The 15961-nt window shown below is 37.6% G+C and overlaps 1 protein-coding gene across 7 annotated transcripts in view; it reads right to left on the reverse strand.

The window, feature by feature from the left end:
* Positions 1 to 409: 409 nt before the first annotated feature.
* The window catches only part of ALS2 (alsin Rho guanine nucleotide exchange factor ALS2), a 42938-nt gene continuing 27386 nt past the window's right edge, over positions 410 to 15961 (reverse strand). For 4 of the 7 annotated variants that reach the window (XM_049798809.1, XM_049798817.1, XM_049798826.1 and 1 more), the window contains exons 20-34: positions 15846 to 15944; positions 15081 to 15245; positions 12566 to 12677; positions 12190 to 12267; positions 11963 to 12096; positions 9650 to 9838; positions 9251 to 9368; positions 8499 to 8656; positions 7649 to 7771; positions 6402 to 6578; positions 5972 to 6017; positions 4306 to 4367; positions 3523 to 3672; positions 3121 to 3217; positions 411 to 1726 (exon numbers count right to left, since the gene is read on the reverse strand). In XM_049798809.1, the coding sequence (XP_049654766.1) occupies positions 1688 to 1726; positions 3121 to 3217; positions 3523 to 3672; positions 4306 to 4367; positions 5972 to 6017; positions 6402 to 6578; positions 7649 to 7771; positions 8499 to 8656; positions 9251 to 9368; positions 9650 to 9838; positions 11963 to 12096; positions 12190 to 12267; positions 12566 to 12677; positions 15081 to 15245; positions 15846 to 15944 (1747 nt within the window). In that variant the 3' untranslated portion in view covers positions 411 to 1687. Of the gene's footprint in view, positions 1727 to 2926; positions 2982 to 3120; positions 3218 to 3522; positions 3673 to 4305; positions 4368 to 5971; positions 6018 to 6401; positions 6579 to 7648; positions 7772 to 8498; positions 8657 to 9250; positions 9369 to 9649; positions 9839 to 11962; positions 12097 to 12189; positions 12268 to 12565; positions 12678 to 15080; positions 15246 to 15845; positions 15945 to 15961 lie in introns of those variants that run through there. The other 3 variants (XM_049798845.1, XM_049798854.1, XM_049798864.1) reach the window with 3 other exon arrangements.

Here is a 15961-nt window from a genome sequence, read left to right on the forward strand (position 1 = left end):
TTGCCATTGATTTACACAGCTGTTCAGCATAGCTCCCTTTCAAAAAGCAGTTCTGCTCTTACAGGTTTCAGTTAAATATTTCTTGTACATAGAGTTCAAAAGAGATGATGGCATGGAAAGACTGCATCTAGCACAAAAGATTAAGTGTTCAAATTCCCGCCTTATACTTCATTAGTCTCCACCCTTAGTTGTGTACCTCCCCCCCCAGTTAACTTCTTTTTATAGCTTCCCTTTTATTCATATTATTGCTTCTCTCTCTTCAAATTATTCAGTAAAATTTAAAAAGATTAAGCTAATAAAAAACTGTTTGCAAACATGAAGTCTGTTATCACTATAGTCTGTTGCAAGTGTAACAAGTATAATAGTAGTTTTAAACATCATCTTGTCAGAATTACTCTTTCCCCTTCTCTGATAAAACTAAAAATAATTTCAGAAAGACCAATCATTTTTACTTTATTATGAAAATTGCTACATTACAGTGACTGTTCAAAACAGTATTTTGACATATGGTTTCTTTCCATTTAGGTGCCAATACAGAAGCCATGATTACTATTTCAAAAATATGATTAGCATTATCTAATGTAGTTTGACATAACTCAAGTCATTATTACAATACATTTTATCTATCCCTCTGTCCCCTTTTTTGAGTCAGCCATGGTCAAGAACAGCACCTACAATACCCAAGTTATCCACTAGTGTTATTGGTATAAATAAAGTTAACCATAAACCACAGAAGAACACACACACACGCACTCAAAAATCCCCCAGGGAAGTTACTTTTTCTCTACATGTTCAAAAATGCAACAAGGTTAGCTTTTTTCATCTGACACGTAAGTTAACAGGCAAAAGTCTCAAACCTAATCCATGGTCAGCTTGTTCAAGAGTATGTTCCCATTCTCCTATCACATTGGCTTCCAGAGAAAGCATTTGTCCTCTGACCTCAAGGTAATAAAACTAAACACTACAAATTTGGGGTATTTCATTCAGTGCCAAAATTTAAAGTGGTCAGTGCCTTTTATTTATTTCATAAACAGAAAGAATGTTGAATGCCTGTATATTTATAATTCTAATAAACAGGGAAGTCCATAACAGTGCGATTATTTCCACAACAGTACACTAATAACTGCATTCAGCAATGCTGTTCAACACAGATGCCTCAAAACCTTTACAGCTGAACACACTATAGGTTACCCATTATAAATACTAACATATTTCTATTTTTTAAATAAACATAATAGCTTCATTCAGGAAGACTGAATGGTTCTGTGGTGCAATTAATTCTCTTTAAACATCTCTGTTGAGAAACCAGGAATAATAAAAACAAACCCACTGCTTTAGAAGCCATGCGGTCCAGACTTTCACAGGTACTCTAAGTAGATGCCATGCCTTTTTGCAGCATTGTTAATTTAAAACGAGCAAATAATCTTTCTGTTAGAATAGGAAATTATTTCTTCTTGGCAAGTACTTGACAAACCAAGTCTCTAGCTTCATCACCACTTCATAGAGAGCCTCTGGCTGCAGTTTTCCAATCTTAAAACTGGAAGTTCAGAAGAAACAACTGAATATTTTCATCTGTAACAACAAAACTGTAACAGAGTATTTTCTAAGTGCCATTTCAGGGAAGAAAGTGGGTATTAGTGAAGTTCCAGAGTAGAATATCCCACAGAGCCAGGTCGTAAATGATGTTCTAGGTAAGCTTTTCATGTTGAATCTGGTAGTAACATGCCTGAATTAAAACAAAGTTCAGTTTAGCATACATACCAGTTCTCAGCAAGCTGATAAAGCATCATACACAAAAAGGTTGCCTTTTTTTTTCTATCCAAGAAAACAGAGGACTAAGCTTTCTACAAGCAGTGATGATACAGTGACACTCAACACAGGAGAATCTTCTGATACATAAACTAGCAAAAAGAACAACAGGAGATTGTAAGTTACAAATTAGGTCCAACTCCTAATGAAGCAAGATAGCATGATTTGGGACTCTGAATACTGTCACAGTTCCCAGCTTTGCCAAGATGAAGTACATTTTTTTGCTCACAAGTCTTTCTTTGCCCTTAGACAGAAGGGCCCAAAACCCAAAATATTTTCTTATAGGACAAGGATGCAGGGATTAAGCATTTCAAAAGCACTCAGACTGAAAAGCAAAGGTTTCTATCACCTAAATACCCTGACCCGCTGCTGATAGCTATTCATCCCTTAATGCTGGTTCAAATATGCGTTGGGTCAGCCATGACCAGAAACTTAATATAAATGTCTCAGACAGCACTTGCACTCACAGAAAGTAAGATTCTGCTTCTACTACATAGATTCTTTGATAAGTTTTAACCAACTCAAACCTTCCCTTTTTGCAGAACTATAAAAATAACAGGTATGAAAAAAACCTATGCACCCAACTATTTCCAGTTTACACAGACAGAAAATACAATCATGTTAACCTAACAGCTCAGCTTAAGATTTTTAAGTTTCAGATTAACAGCCGCCCTCCAAAACAACCCCACAAAAAAGCACCACACAGCTGAATTGTCACAAGACCCCCCGTTTGAACAGTTTTGAGGTATCAAAACAACCCATTTCCATTATGGAGGTCCTAGTGTACAATAGGATAGTCATCAAAACAGATTCTCTTCCTTTTTCCATACTTAAAAAGAAAAAAAATACTAAATGTGGAGAGTGACACAGTAATTTTGTTGGGGTTTTTTTCCCCCTAAAATTGAATTCCTGAAGCACCTTAATGTAATGTTAGACTTTTCCATTACTGGAATGGCTACTCTCCAAAGTAGCACTTCATTCCAATTTTTAAAAAGGGAATAAGGTTAAGTTGCAGGGGAATGACAAGCTCCAAGTGAGCATTCAGAACTGTCAAGAGCAACCAATATTACATTTGAGTAAAGTACGTTTGCACATTGCATCATTTTAATTAGCAGTACCTGCAATTGTTAGGTTATCCTAAGCTCCAAGTTAAGTTTCCTTGCTCATCCTAGCTAAAAAAAAAAAATCAATAAAAACATCCAAAAAGTTACAACATAACATTCATACAATTATCCTAAGCTGATCACATCATTGCTCAAAGCTGATTAATTTCCAAAGAAAGCTTTTAATAACCCTGAAAAATTTTCATACCTTCAAGGTAGTGAACATGATGCCTTGCTCCCCATGCTGCAGATAAGGATCCATAAGGTCTTCGATTAAGTGCACCTCAGACCCCAAATTCCTTATCCTGTCACATGGGGGAGGGAAATAAAGTAGGTGAGCAAAAGATGCCATTATAATGTTTTTACTTTTTGTACATGGTGTTGTGCAAAAACCATGCTTTTCCCTAACCTCATTCTGAGGTCACAGCCATTTCACAGTCAACTGTTCAAAATTTTTCCAGGCCAAAGCAAACAGCCAAAATGGAAAATTTACTAAGTTACAAAAAGCTAGCAGTTAGTCCTATAACGAGAAGCAGGAGTGTTTATTACAGGTAAAAGTACTCATAGTGCCTATACTCAGCTTATGACTGATACCACTTTTAGTGCCTACCTGGCTCGTAGCACCACATAGAGAAAAACAGGAAATAAGTCATCCATGGACCACAGAAAATCTTCCTGAAGGGTCTCAAGTACATTCTGAGAGATCTCTTCAAAAGTCTGCTGGATCACCTTCAACTTGTCAGCTGGGGTAAATGTGGTACTATTAGGAGAGCAAAAGCAGAACAGGATAACGGTAAGAAGTTACAGATCTGCATCTAAATTAGGAAGACAATTTGCTAGCTAGCATGCCCCCCTGCCCAAGAAGATAAGGCAGATCACTCACACCACAACAGCCATGGCTGCCAAGGCTGTGTAGTACCCCAAGCTGTGATTACCGGATCAAGGCACACTATGGCAAGTGAGACTGTCTTTGCAATTTTAAGATGTTTTAACAGGAATTTTTTTGCACCTTTACCACTTTCTAAAACCCTTTTAATTTTTACTTAAACAGAATTCCTTATGTCACCTAACAAACACGGAAAAGCTCGCCATGCACAGGTCACTTTGCCATAATTGTTTAGAAATTCACATGTATATTTGATTAGACATCCTCATGCTTTTGATTCTAAATGGTGTCCTATGGAGACACCTCAGTCACATTTATGAGGCTGTCCTTCATTCCTCATCGGGAGAATTCGCTAACATTTTTAGTAGGAACTCTGAAACTTCTTGGTGACCTCTCTTATGAAGGTGAACAAAGAAAAGGTGACAAGTAAAGGATCACAGTCAAGTAAACTACATACTACTATAGCAGGAACAGTAAAGCACTAAAAGACAAATTTCAGAGAATTACCTGATTTGCTGTAAACATTCAACTGCAGAGGCAAAGCAGGCATCTTTTGTATTTGATGATACCTGTGTAATCATGAGAAGATTTATCATGCAGGTTTAACACCACCACTATTCAGCAGAAGAACAGCAGAGTATCATGCCACACTGACATAAAAGACTTTTTCAGTTTTCCAGTGCAAAGGAAGGAGAAAGGTGCCTGGATGCTAAGTCATCCAGGAAATCTGCCTACATATAATTCGCATGAGTTTCATTTAAAATTCATAAAAACCTGTACTGAATTTTCTTGGTATGTTACAAGAATCAGGTGTTGGATATCTTCCAGGTCAGGTAAGACTGAGAATCATTAAATCTTAATGGTGAACAATCATGAGGGAACCATAAGACTGGAACAGTTGAAACTTAGAAAAGTCATAGCAGTCAATAATCAGAGACTCAGATTTGGAGCAAACAGAAAATACCAAATATAAATGTTAGCTCTTAATATGCAACTGAGCCCAAGTCTTTCTGAATGGAGCAGGCAGAGAATGGATGGATGCAAAAAGACCTAGACAAATTCACAGAAATGAGGAAACTGCTCAGAGGAGAGAAGTAGATAAACATGTCTGGGCTAAAAAATCCTGTTTAATTGAAGGAGTGACCCAGCAAATAAGGTAAATGGCTGCAGAGATCATCATATACTGCATAATTCAGAGAAGGCACATGCCACATAGTACTTAACAGTGGAGGGGCTCTACGCTATAACCAAAAAAACCTAGTCAGAAGCGTGAAGGTTTCAGACAACTGGTAAGAATTTTGCCCAATACCTAAAACTACAGAAGATCTGAAGGAACTCAAGAAACGTGTTATTTCTGGATTTTGTAACATTTAAAGTCTGAGTGGAGATTTGCATCATGTTTTCTCAGGTGAATCTTCAACTTCATGACTTGGGAAAAAAGGGGACTTTTGCTGGGAACCCATAGCCTCAGGGGTGGGGTTCAGTGGCAGCTTTGGTTATTATTACAAACTTGTAACACTCAATCCCTATCAAAGACTATCAGCTCATCCATGTGCTGCAACTTCTATGACGAAAAGTCATACTTCTGATTATTACAGACTTTGCAAAAGCCACAGTTATAAATAGGGAGGAGGTGATCTGAAGGCAAGAGTATCTAAATGACTATAAGAAACAAAAAATTTCAATATTAGTATACTGATTCATAAGCAGACATGATTTAAAAGTATAGTGTAAACATTGATATTGTTCAAAGTTATGATTATTAAACCACTCTTACTGGAGCACAGAGATTGAGTACTATACTATTATCATCTAAGACGAGTGTTCAGCCACTTTCAGCAGGATAATGATTAAGAATAAAAACTATACAATTCTTCTCCTAATCAGAAAGTATACAATGGTATAACTCTCTTAATCAAACAGCTGAAAAACTTCCTTGCTAGACTCTTATTCTCACACTTTCATAATTGGTGACCAAGCAAATGTCTTCCTGAATTAGAATACATTACAGAGTAAGACAGTAAGTGACAAAGCTGGACTAACAGCTATTGTAAGAAATCACTAATGTAGCTTTTAAGTAGCAGACAAATCTTAAGGAAACAAGATAGCACAGCAACTCTTAAGCAAAAAGCCTGGTCAAATCATACTGTAAGTCAAGGCCTAATGAACATACCTTTCTACTCTCTCCAAGTATGGATACAGTTCCTGGCCAAAATTTCCTGCAAGAAACACAACAGTCTATTGAGAGACCATAGTCTTAAAGGGTATTTCACCTTATGAAAATGAAGTCATCATGTTCTTCTGAGATACAACAGCTCTTTCTACAGGATCAACTACATTTAGCACAATTGGCTGGAAAATAGCCTAATTTGAAATGCCTCACTCTGGTTTTGTAGCAATGCCCATCTTTTTTCCATCCCATCCGCCTTGTGGAAGAGGGAAGTTTTGAGTCCCTCTCTCTTAACCATACTAATTAGCTTGAAGATACGTTTAGATGCATTTTAATCAAAGAAAACACTTTAGACAACAGGGTTTATTTGCTTTATCTAATTACATGCCATAATCTTTTTCTGAGTTCTGTTTTATTGTTGAAGTATACTCACGCTTGCACGCCAAGAAAACTTAGAAGAGCCATATCAGTTTGTTTGTTTAGACGTAAAACACATTCCCAATAAATATCTTCCTCGCGCTCGTTGTCTAAGGCATACAACATAAATAGAGGAGGATAGAGTCGTGGCAGTAATACAGGGAGCAGCAAGCCAAAACTGGTTACCACATAGCTATTATAAAAAAAAAAAAAAAATAGGGGGGTGGCTTGAAGAGGAAGATATTTTTAAAAAACTAATTATCTATAAAAATTGAACAAAAAAAGAAATCATTGGAACAAATTTCTCATTTAGCACAAGCCTATTCTATAAGGGATAAGAATAATAAAATAAGTACAAATCCATCAAATAGTATCTGTGAAGAAACACTTAGGAGTAATTTTCCTTTATAGTCCACATACAGGTGGGTTTGGGGCAGGAGGAGAGTGGTTGTGGTGCAGGTTTTTTGTAGTTTATGTGTTTTAAACAGAACATTGGCTTTCTTCCTTGTATAATGTAAAAGCTGAATACTGTACTATATTACAGTTTGAGTTTTATCTGTATCATGCTAATCATTTAGCCCCCAATCTGAGCCCCTCTGCTGACAGCTGAACTTCACCTTCAAAGCACAAGCTAGAAAATAGACTAAACCCCATTAAATTACCTGACCTAGCTCCACACACTCACACTACAGGCTTCATAAAGTCAGCAGTTGCTTGGCCTCAAGCTGTAATCCTAACAGGGGAAGCTGAAGGTGCCCACTAATACTGTCTGCACAGGTTGCTGGAGCCTATCTCTACTGATCCCTCTTCCTCGTTTTGACCATGCCTGAGGCTGCTGTGGACAGGACAACGATGGACACAAGAGTGAGCTCCACGTGACTGGCTATTTGTGATGCAGTATGTGTGCACTGGACCTGAATTACTCCCAGTGCTCATATCCCAAATAGTTTTCTGAAGCCCAGGCCCAAGCCTGAACTTGTTTACCCACAACAGACAAAAGCAAGTTTCGGCTTAAGTAAAGACCCATTGCATGGAACAAGGGTGAAATGCTTATTATTACAATGATTACATGGAATTTTGCCTATCAGAATCTATCATCAGACCCAAAGGAAAAAAAAAAAATCTGCTTATATACATAAATTAAACATGCATATCTTTCTTCCCCCACCCAAGAGAAAACTGCGAAGAGAAATAAAATGAAGCCTTCATTAGTTGTTTTTTTTGTTGGTTTGTTGTTTTTTTTTTTTTTTTTCCTTTATGTACCCCGGCTCAGGAGATTCTGATCTGGAGTCAGATTTCCCACTGCAAAATGATCGCCTTCCTTTTGTCTCTGTTGGCAGAAGCGGAATTGTGCTGCCCTCTTCCGGAAGATCAGGAAACAAGAACCTAAACGGCAATAGACACAACATCTTATTTCATTTCAAGAAGTTTCCACAAATCACAGCATTAAAGAGCAGACTAGAGAAAAAAGAAAAGTAAGCTGAAATAATACATGGTGGACTAAGACAGCATAGCCAACAGATGTACAGTACCATCTACCTGGAAGAAAACTTAGGAAGGCCAACCCCTCCAATGCCAAAGATACCTTTTCTATCTTGCCATCACTTACTTCCCTCCACACAAGACTTCTAATAGTTAATAATTTGCAGTATTTCTGCTTTCAGATTGGCAGGACCCAATTCAAGCTGTAATTTCTCTCAAGAATCTAAGCAAACACTTCATAGGAACATTGCTCATCCATGTTGGTAACAGCTTTAATGGAATACACTGCAAGTCCCAGTCCTCACTATTCTTCTATATCCTTTGAACTCTGTTTTTTCATAGCATGGACATCCAGAGACACTAAATTGGAACCCCACATTCAAGACGAGCTTCTTACAACCACATTTTGAAGTATGATGTAGGATGTAATTCACTGCAGTGAAGATTTTAATTTTTCTATTCTGACAGAATATTCAAGACTTCTTAAAAAGGTTAAGGAAATAAAAGCAACCCCCAAAACAAAGTAAAGATACTGGCATACTTGGACTGCATAAACACTAGACGTTTCAGTACCTGAGACATCTTTAATTAATTAAGCAGTAGTTTGACTTGAAAATTAGAGTCTCATTACCTCACCAATTGGAAGATGCGTTTGAGGTAGGACTTAATCTCTCTTACAGCCTCCTGCAGTAATCGTCTATTTGCTCCTACTCCAACATAGGTCATTCTGTAGACAGCTACTAGTGTTTCCACCAGCTTGCCCAATGGATGGAGAGGAGTATCACAAGCCTGAGGTGAAAGATATTAATTGGCCAGGCAGATAGGTCAATGCAAGACAAATGAAAGAAAAAAAAAAAAAAAAAAAGGAATTCAAGAGAGATGGATTAGAGGTCCAACAACAGGCTTTGAAAACAACAAACAAAAAAAACCAAAAAACCAAGTACATAAAAAAAGTAAGCTATATTTAACAAATTACCATTTGGATTATGAAATTTATGTATTAGCTGAATACAGCTCATAGAGGAGTCAAGGTAATACAAGAACATGTGCTACTACTTGGACTAGTCATCTGTCCACTGATATTACAATTAATATACCATAATTAGCAAGTATTTCAAGATGCTTTGCTGGGATCCAATGTGTAAGAATTAAAACAGTAACTGAGCAGAAGCTGACTTTAAGGCAGTATCCATTAGGTATACAATGATTTTAGTCTTAGTTGTGGATTTTAATTCACTAAACTAGGAAGTTATGAGCAAACATGAATGAATACACATGGATTAGAAGAATGCAAATATGGAAGGAATTAAGGAAAGCTACTACAAGTAAGCTTGACGTCATACCTTACCAACAAGCTATATGAGCATTTGAGAGTCACAATACCTTTATCAAATATTTTTTTATATTTTCATATTTTTCCAGGGTGAAGGCACCAATATGTTGTGGAATGAACTCCAAACTTTCCAGTGTCTGAGTATGTGAGCGGCTCAGTAATTCTGGGCTGCAGTTATAAAAAGGACAAAGACATTGTACAGATTATTTACAAGACACATGCAGTAGGAAAAAAACCCTGAAGCTAACAACTGAACTAATTCTAAACATCAGTAAGTCCCTGAAAGGGTTTATAGTGCAGAGTATTGAGAGTTCTGATTTTGTTTAGGATTTGTTGGTGGTGTTTTAACTGAACTTTCACAGTCGGAGTTTCTAGTCTAGAGTAGAATGTGATTGCAGTTTCTTTCTCAATACTTTTTGTCTTGCTGACTACATTCTCTGGGAACCAACCTGTCTTTATGTTGCCGTCGGTTGGTGGTCAGGGCCACCGCAATGTTGTCCCAAGCCTTCCATCTGTCCCCCTGGCCTGGGCTCTCACAACCAAGCTGGTTCCAGCATTCTTCAAACACTGCCTTCCATTTCTCATCCGGAGGCACTGCCAGGATCCCAAGTTTCCGCCTAGTAAAATGACCAGTTAGTCTGTTAAAATCAAACAGTCATGAAACAACACATTCAGCTATGAAAACCACCTATGGCTAATGTCAATCTAGCATTTCATACTATTTTACCAAAAGCTGATATACATAATGGTCTCCACTGTGAACTGAGTCTATCACTAAGAATAAACCTAGAACCTACTATTTAATTAATGTGTTGAATTTCAACATCTTTTAACTTACAAGAAGTTATCCTTAAATCTTTTTTCCTTGCTAACTAACATACATTAATCCATGTAACATATTATAATGTTACAAGATTAAAACAGTTTTAATACCTATGTGTGAGAACAACTATGAACCTTATTACATTAGGCAAGTCAGTCTTAATCTTTCTTGCAGTATTGCAGGAAACAGTTTGTTTAAACAAAAAAGGACTGGTTTGATTTCCAAGAAAACAGGACATACTGCACTTGACTAGGCTTATCTTCACCACTGGTATTTGTTCAGAAGTCTCAGGACACATTCACCTTAGCAAGGAAATAGTACACATATGTCCCAAATATCTCACTATCCTGGAACGTACAAGTAGCATAGCTACGCAGATAAATACCAAGGATAGGCATATGGCTCCTGCCCCTAAAGTAGTATCTACATATGATGTTGCATGACATGTTAGTGATGTGCTGGTAGAGAGTAAAACAAGCTCAGGCATCTTTTCACTGACAGCCAAAGCTCAGGGATCCTCTATAGCCAAAAGAAAACCAAGAACTGTTGTTCTCCCTACTTTATATATAGGTATAGATATCTCAGGCATATAATGAAATTTTGGGCTTTGAAAAGCTTTCGTAAAGCAAATAAATGCTGTCAGGGTTAACAGATCTATCTTGATTTAAATCAAGTGTCAGAAATTGTCAGACCTTTCATTAATATTTTTTCCACCATGTTTGAGATGAGAACTAGCAACACTGGTATGTCCCATGCTTCCAGCTTCACAAAGCAAAAAAAGCAAGCTCTAAGCCTTTTCACAAATTATACCAGAAGATTTTCAACTCCAAGAGAGCCTGAAAAGGGTAGATGAAACCCTTATTTCACGAGCAATCTTCACAAATATGTACATACATTTATTCATAGACTCCCTACTGGGGTAAAAAGCAGACAGCTGCTAAGGTTGCAAGTGTTCAGTTCAGCAGGGAGGCCTGCTTAACTTTGCATCCTGTTGTAGGTGTCAGCACTGTCAAAAGAAATTACCAGTGAAGGCTTCAGGAAGCACACTGAGAAGTAATCTATATAAAAAACCATTAAAGTTGTGTTTCTCATTTTAATCTGAAATTTGAGAGTATGCTTCAAAGATACAATAGTAGTAATTGTTGTACAGGATTCAGTAAATCAGTATATAGTGCTACCAAATACTGAAATTTCACCAACAACTCTTTAAATTTACTTAAATTTCTTCTACTCAAAGATATCTGTTAGGACTTAAATAAAAAGAATGTGGCTTTTTTCCCCCCAGAGATAATTAAGCAAATTGACCTAATGCATCTGCTATAAATAGGGCTATAGGGATACTTTTCAAAATTATCTTTGCCAGGTTGTTAAAATGCTCTCTTTTGCAATTCAGCAGATTTTTCTACTTTTTTTTATGCATTGTTTGGAAGAGGTGTAGTAACTGGCTAATTCTGTCCAAATGCATCCTCACTGGCATTATTAAATGACATACTAAATGAATTAATTTACCAACAGAATAATTGGCAGAAGGCAGAGAGGTCTGTGATTGACTTAATGACTCAAATGTAACTTAGTCCTTTCTCAGTACCTCAAAAGTCAGCAGCAGCTGGGAACTCAGATTCTAACAGTCAGTTCAGATCTAAATAAAAAAAAAGTTTGACACTGCTACAGGACAGTAGGAGTATGTCAGCTATCCTGTAATTTCATACTGTTACTTGGGTATCAAGTAGTAATTAAAGCAAGAACAGCTGTAAAAAAGATTTTTTATCTTATTTTATTTCCTAAGCAGGAGGGAAAAGGAATGAAAAGGGAAAAACATTTTCAAAATCTCACTGTTTCTTTGTAAAAATATTTTTAACTGGCCTTTGAAAAAAGACAATAGTTATGTTCTGAAGTACTACTGAACTATATGAGAAATTATTCCTTAGTCAACACTCACAATGCTTTAGGTTTGTCCTTCTCATTCTCATACAAGCTAGGTTTGAAGTAGGTTCCTGTGATTTTTATCCCAGATCCCCATTCTCCACTGAAGAGACCTTCAATATAATCTCCATTTGGCAAGGTCAGCGTTCCCTTGAGAGAAGATAATAAAAAATTTAACTGACAAGGAAAGAGACTTTTTATTTAGATGGTAACAGTTTACAAGTGACAATTGTTAATACCAACCTTTCCACTCAGAGTCCAGTTATCTGAAAATTCCCCCTCATAGACTGTATCATCCTCAGAAAGCAGGATTCCAGTCCCCTATAAAGAGAATCATAAAGAACACAAAGTAGTAATTACAACAGAAGGCCAAACCACAGATCTAAGATAAACTGAAAAACCTGTTCCTAATTCTTAGCAAATTATTTTTTTAAAAGCAGTTTCTGAAGTAGTCCTAGGTAAAACAGAGCAGGGATTATAAAGACAGTTTAAAAGCCAGGACAATGGAAGGTTAGAAGAACAGAAGGTTTACACAGCCTAACATACACTTACCCACCCCAGAAAGCTACCACACTTAGAGGAAAAGTCACTACAGCACAGAGTCCAGTGTTCAACTCACCATCATTTTGTTGGTGCTGAAGGCTCCTTCATAATACAGTCCAAACTGAGTAACCACCACACCATTGCCTTGGCAAAGATCATCTTGCCACATTCCCATATACTTTTCTCCTCTGAAGAAAAATGAGTAGGGAGAATACAGTCTAAGTAGTACACTTATATCCTTTCTTTGGCTTTACTGCGATATTTGACCGTTACAGAAACCACTAGAAGAGAGTCATACAGCACTTGCTTCAGGTCTGTCAATCTAGTTTCACTAGCTTCATGGAAATAAAGACTCTTTTTGATAGAAATCTACCATAATGAACTTGTTTCACAATTCACATTGCAAATTGCCCACATCCAAGCAAACTGTTCCTGATAATCTGAAACAATTCTGAGGCCCCATTAAGCCCAATTCCTACCCAAAGGAACCTGAGTACAGCACATAAGAAACAGGGAAACTTGTTAGCTGATCCAGATCGGCTAACATCTAAGACTTAAGTTGCACGTGAAAGGCAATCTTTGGCTTCATCAGGCATTTACCCAATGTATTTAACAGTTATTTAGAAAAGATGCAAGTTTATTTATATGGGCAGGTTTTTTGCTAAAGCTTTTGATTTCTTTACCTAAGCTCAGATGACCCAAATTGGGAGGGTAATAAATGAAAGAAACCAAGCTGTTCTATTAGGGGATAGGAGGGAGACCTACAAAGTCATACATGACATTTTGAAAATATTAGAGTGCAAAAACTGTAAGGAAATGGTTCACATTGTAGAAAGTTTCTGGATAACAGCCTAACAAAGGTCATGCCATAAAAAAAATCATTAGACAATTAAAAATTGCTCACAAGTAAACATCAGCCTCCTTCAGACTGTTATTTAAAATACTTTATGTGTGTAAATCCACAGAGGTCAGGCTAGAGTGTTTGAAACTAAGTGCAAGTCCCAAGTATTTTGAAACAATCTATTTTTCCAGTTGTTCTGAAAAAGAACATGTTTTCACCATACAAGTAATAAAAAAAAAATTTAACTTGTCAAGGACTTATGTTTGCTTTTAGAGGGAAAATAGTGATTGATTTAATAGAAGCCTGCTTATTACAGAACATTTTCCTTCTGGTACCCAGGAAAAATTATGGTCATAGTAAAGAGTGCAAGCCCAGTCATTAATCTAAATTCAGGGGTATCTTCCAGCTGATTGGACCCATAACCTAGCAGGATGCTGGTCTGATTCATCATGCCAGCTACAGGGGTCTCTGCTGGGTGAAGGCTTCTTGAAGAGACAGGTGCAGCATGCTCAGTTACCAGGATGGAAACATAATAGAGTAGAAGTCCCCCTTGCTCAAATGACTGGTTTGCAGTAATGACAGCAAGTTATAAAGAGTGTCTGCAGCTATTCCGTATTTGTCTGGGCTGAAGAATAAGAAGTGAAGAAAACGAATCCTTAGGTCACAAACACATGCACATATCCTTCCCTGAGACCAGAAGGAAAACTACCATGAGGGCAGCTCACTCATATTTGAGTAACTGGAATAGAAAGAAATGCCACACTCCTCCCCCACCATGAACTACCACTGCATTTACAAATTCTGGAGATAAGACCATCTGTGAGGAAAGCTGCCATCTCAATAGTTTGTCCTAGGTAAATAAATGACTAAATAAAGCATGTGGAGACATCTTGACACTAGTGTTTAAGAACAACCACCACTGAGAAAGACAAGATGCAAAACTGACATGAGGAAATAACCTAGACACGCTACAATAGCTCTGTTTCAGGAAAATATCCACATACACACTCCCCCCACACCCTCTTCACCTCCAGACTTTTTACTACTCTGCTTTTTAAGCGGGCTTTCAGTTAAACCAAAACCAGTTTTCTTGGGCTCTCAACAAAACCTCTCTTTTCAGGAAAAAACAGCATTAAATTGGTGACTGAAAAAACCAAACTATATTGATCTGTGTGTGCTCAGAGAGTATTCATTTAGCACACATATTTAGTGCAGTTTTGCTTCTGAGACCATCATTTCACTAATCTGCCCTGAGAGAAAGCATCTTCCCTCTGCTGCATTGACAGAGTAAGTTAATGGAAAACCTGAGCACAAGCTGAAATTTACCTAGTCCTGTATACCCATCTGATCACTGAACAATCCAGCCTTGCAGGCCTGAGATGAAAGAATACTCCTCACATGACATTCATAAAACTTTCAGCACTTGCACAACAAGATACCTCAACAAGATACCATATTCAGTGCTAGTTTTCAGGCAGGAGCATGATAGGAAAGCAAGGCAAAAAACCCCAAAGCAAATCAACCCCCCCCCCCCCCCCCCATTTACTCCAGAAGCAGCACCAAAAAGCAGTCTCTAGACCCAATTCTTTAGACCCATCATCCCAAAAAGCCTACTATAAAGAAGAAAAAAGAAAAAAAAAAAAAAAAGACATGCACTACTACTGCTTCTAACAGATCAAATCCTTTCCTAGTCTTTTTGCATTTGCATATCATACCAGTGTTTTAAGGATTCATGGAACTGAAGCACTACCTTGTGATATCATCAAAAACTCCATAACCGCTCTTCTTATCCATTGTCCACTGTCCAATGAACATACTGGGAGAGGAAGAGGTCAGCTTCCCACTGCGTAGCAGACCATGCCCATGACGCATGTTATCCTGAAAACACCCTTCATACACCTCACCAGTAGCATAGCTGTAATGAAAGAGAGAGTAAGATTCCTATAGTCTACTTTCCTGTTGTGGGTTTGGGTTTTTTTCAGTTGATTTGGGTTCTTTGATTGTTTGTTTGGTTGGGTTTTTTTGTTGGGTGGTTTTTGGCTTTTGGGGTTTTTTTTTGTCTCATTCCCCGTCCCCCTCCAACCCCCCGCCGAACAGATTAACCCTCTCTTTTTCCTTCTAGGAATTACATTACAGCCACATCAAGCAGGAACTATAGTAAAAGTATATTTGGGATAAAAGCGAGCCTTTAATACAAGCCTTCTGATGCTTTGTTGTTTCAAAGCCACTCTCTCCCCAACAAGCAAGGCCATTAGAGGTTATATTTATTTCTCAGAAGAAAGAATCCTCTATTATTTGAAAGGTGGTAGCAACATTAGAACAGACATTAATAACAGAACACTACAAGTATGCATCGTGAGCCATCTACCAAAAGCAAAGCAGAAAATAAGGCAAGCCAACTATAACCACAAGTCTGAAATGTAACAAGAGGGTGACACACAGAGGCTTGCTAAGCAGCGTGCCTGAGCATCAGCCCTGCTCTCCTGCAATGACAGCAACACAAACGCTACGTTACCTGTAAACTCCGTGCCCACACATTTTGCCTTCCTTCCAGTACCCGACATAATGGTCATCCTTATTCAATGCTTTGTTTGGCACTCTGTATTCACCATACCTATCAATGCATGGAAA

The sequence above is a fragment of the Accipiter gentilis genome, chromosome 1 (genome assembly GCF_929443795.1).
Source record: "Accipiter gentilis chromosome 1, bAccGen1.1, whole genome shotgun sequence".
Lineage (NCBI taxonomy): Eukaryota > Metazoa > Chordata > Aves > Accipitriformes > Accipitridae > Astur > Astur gentilis.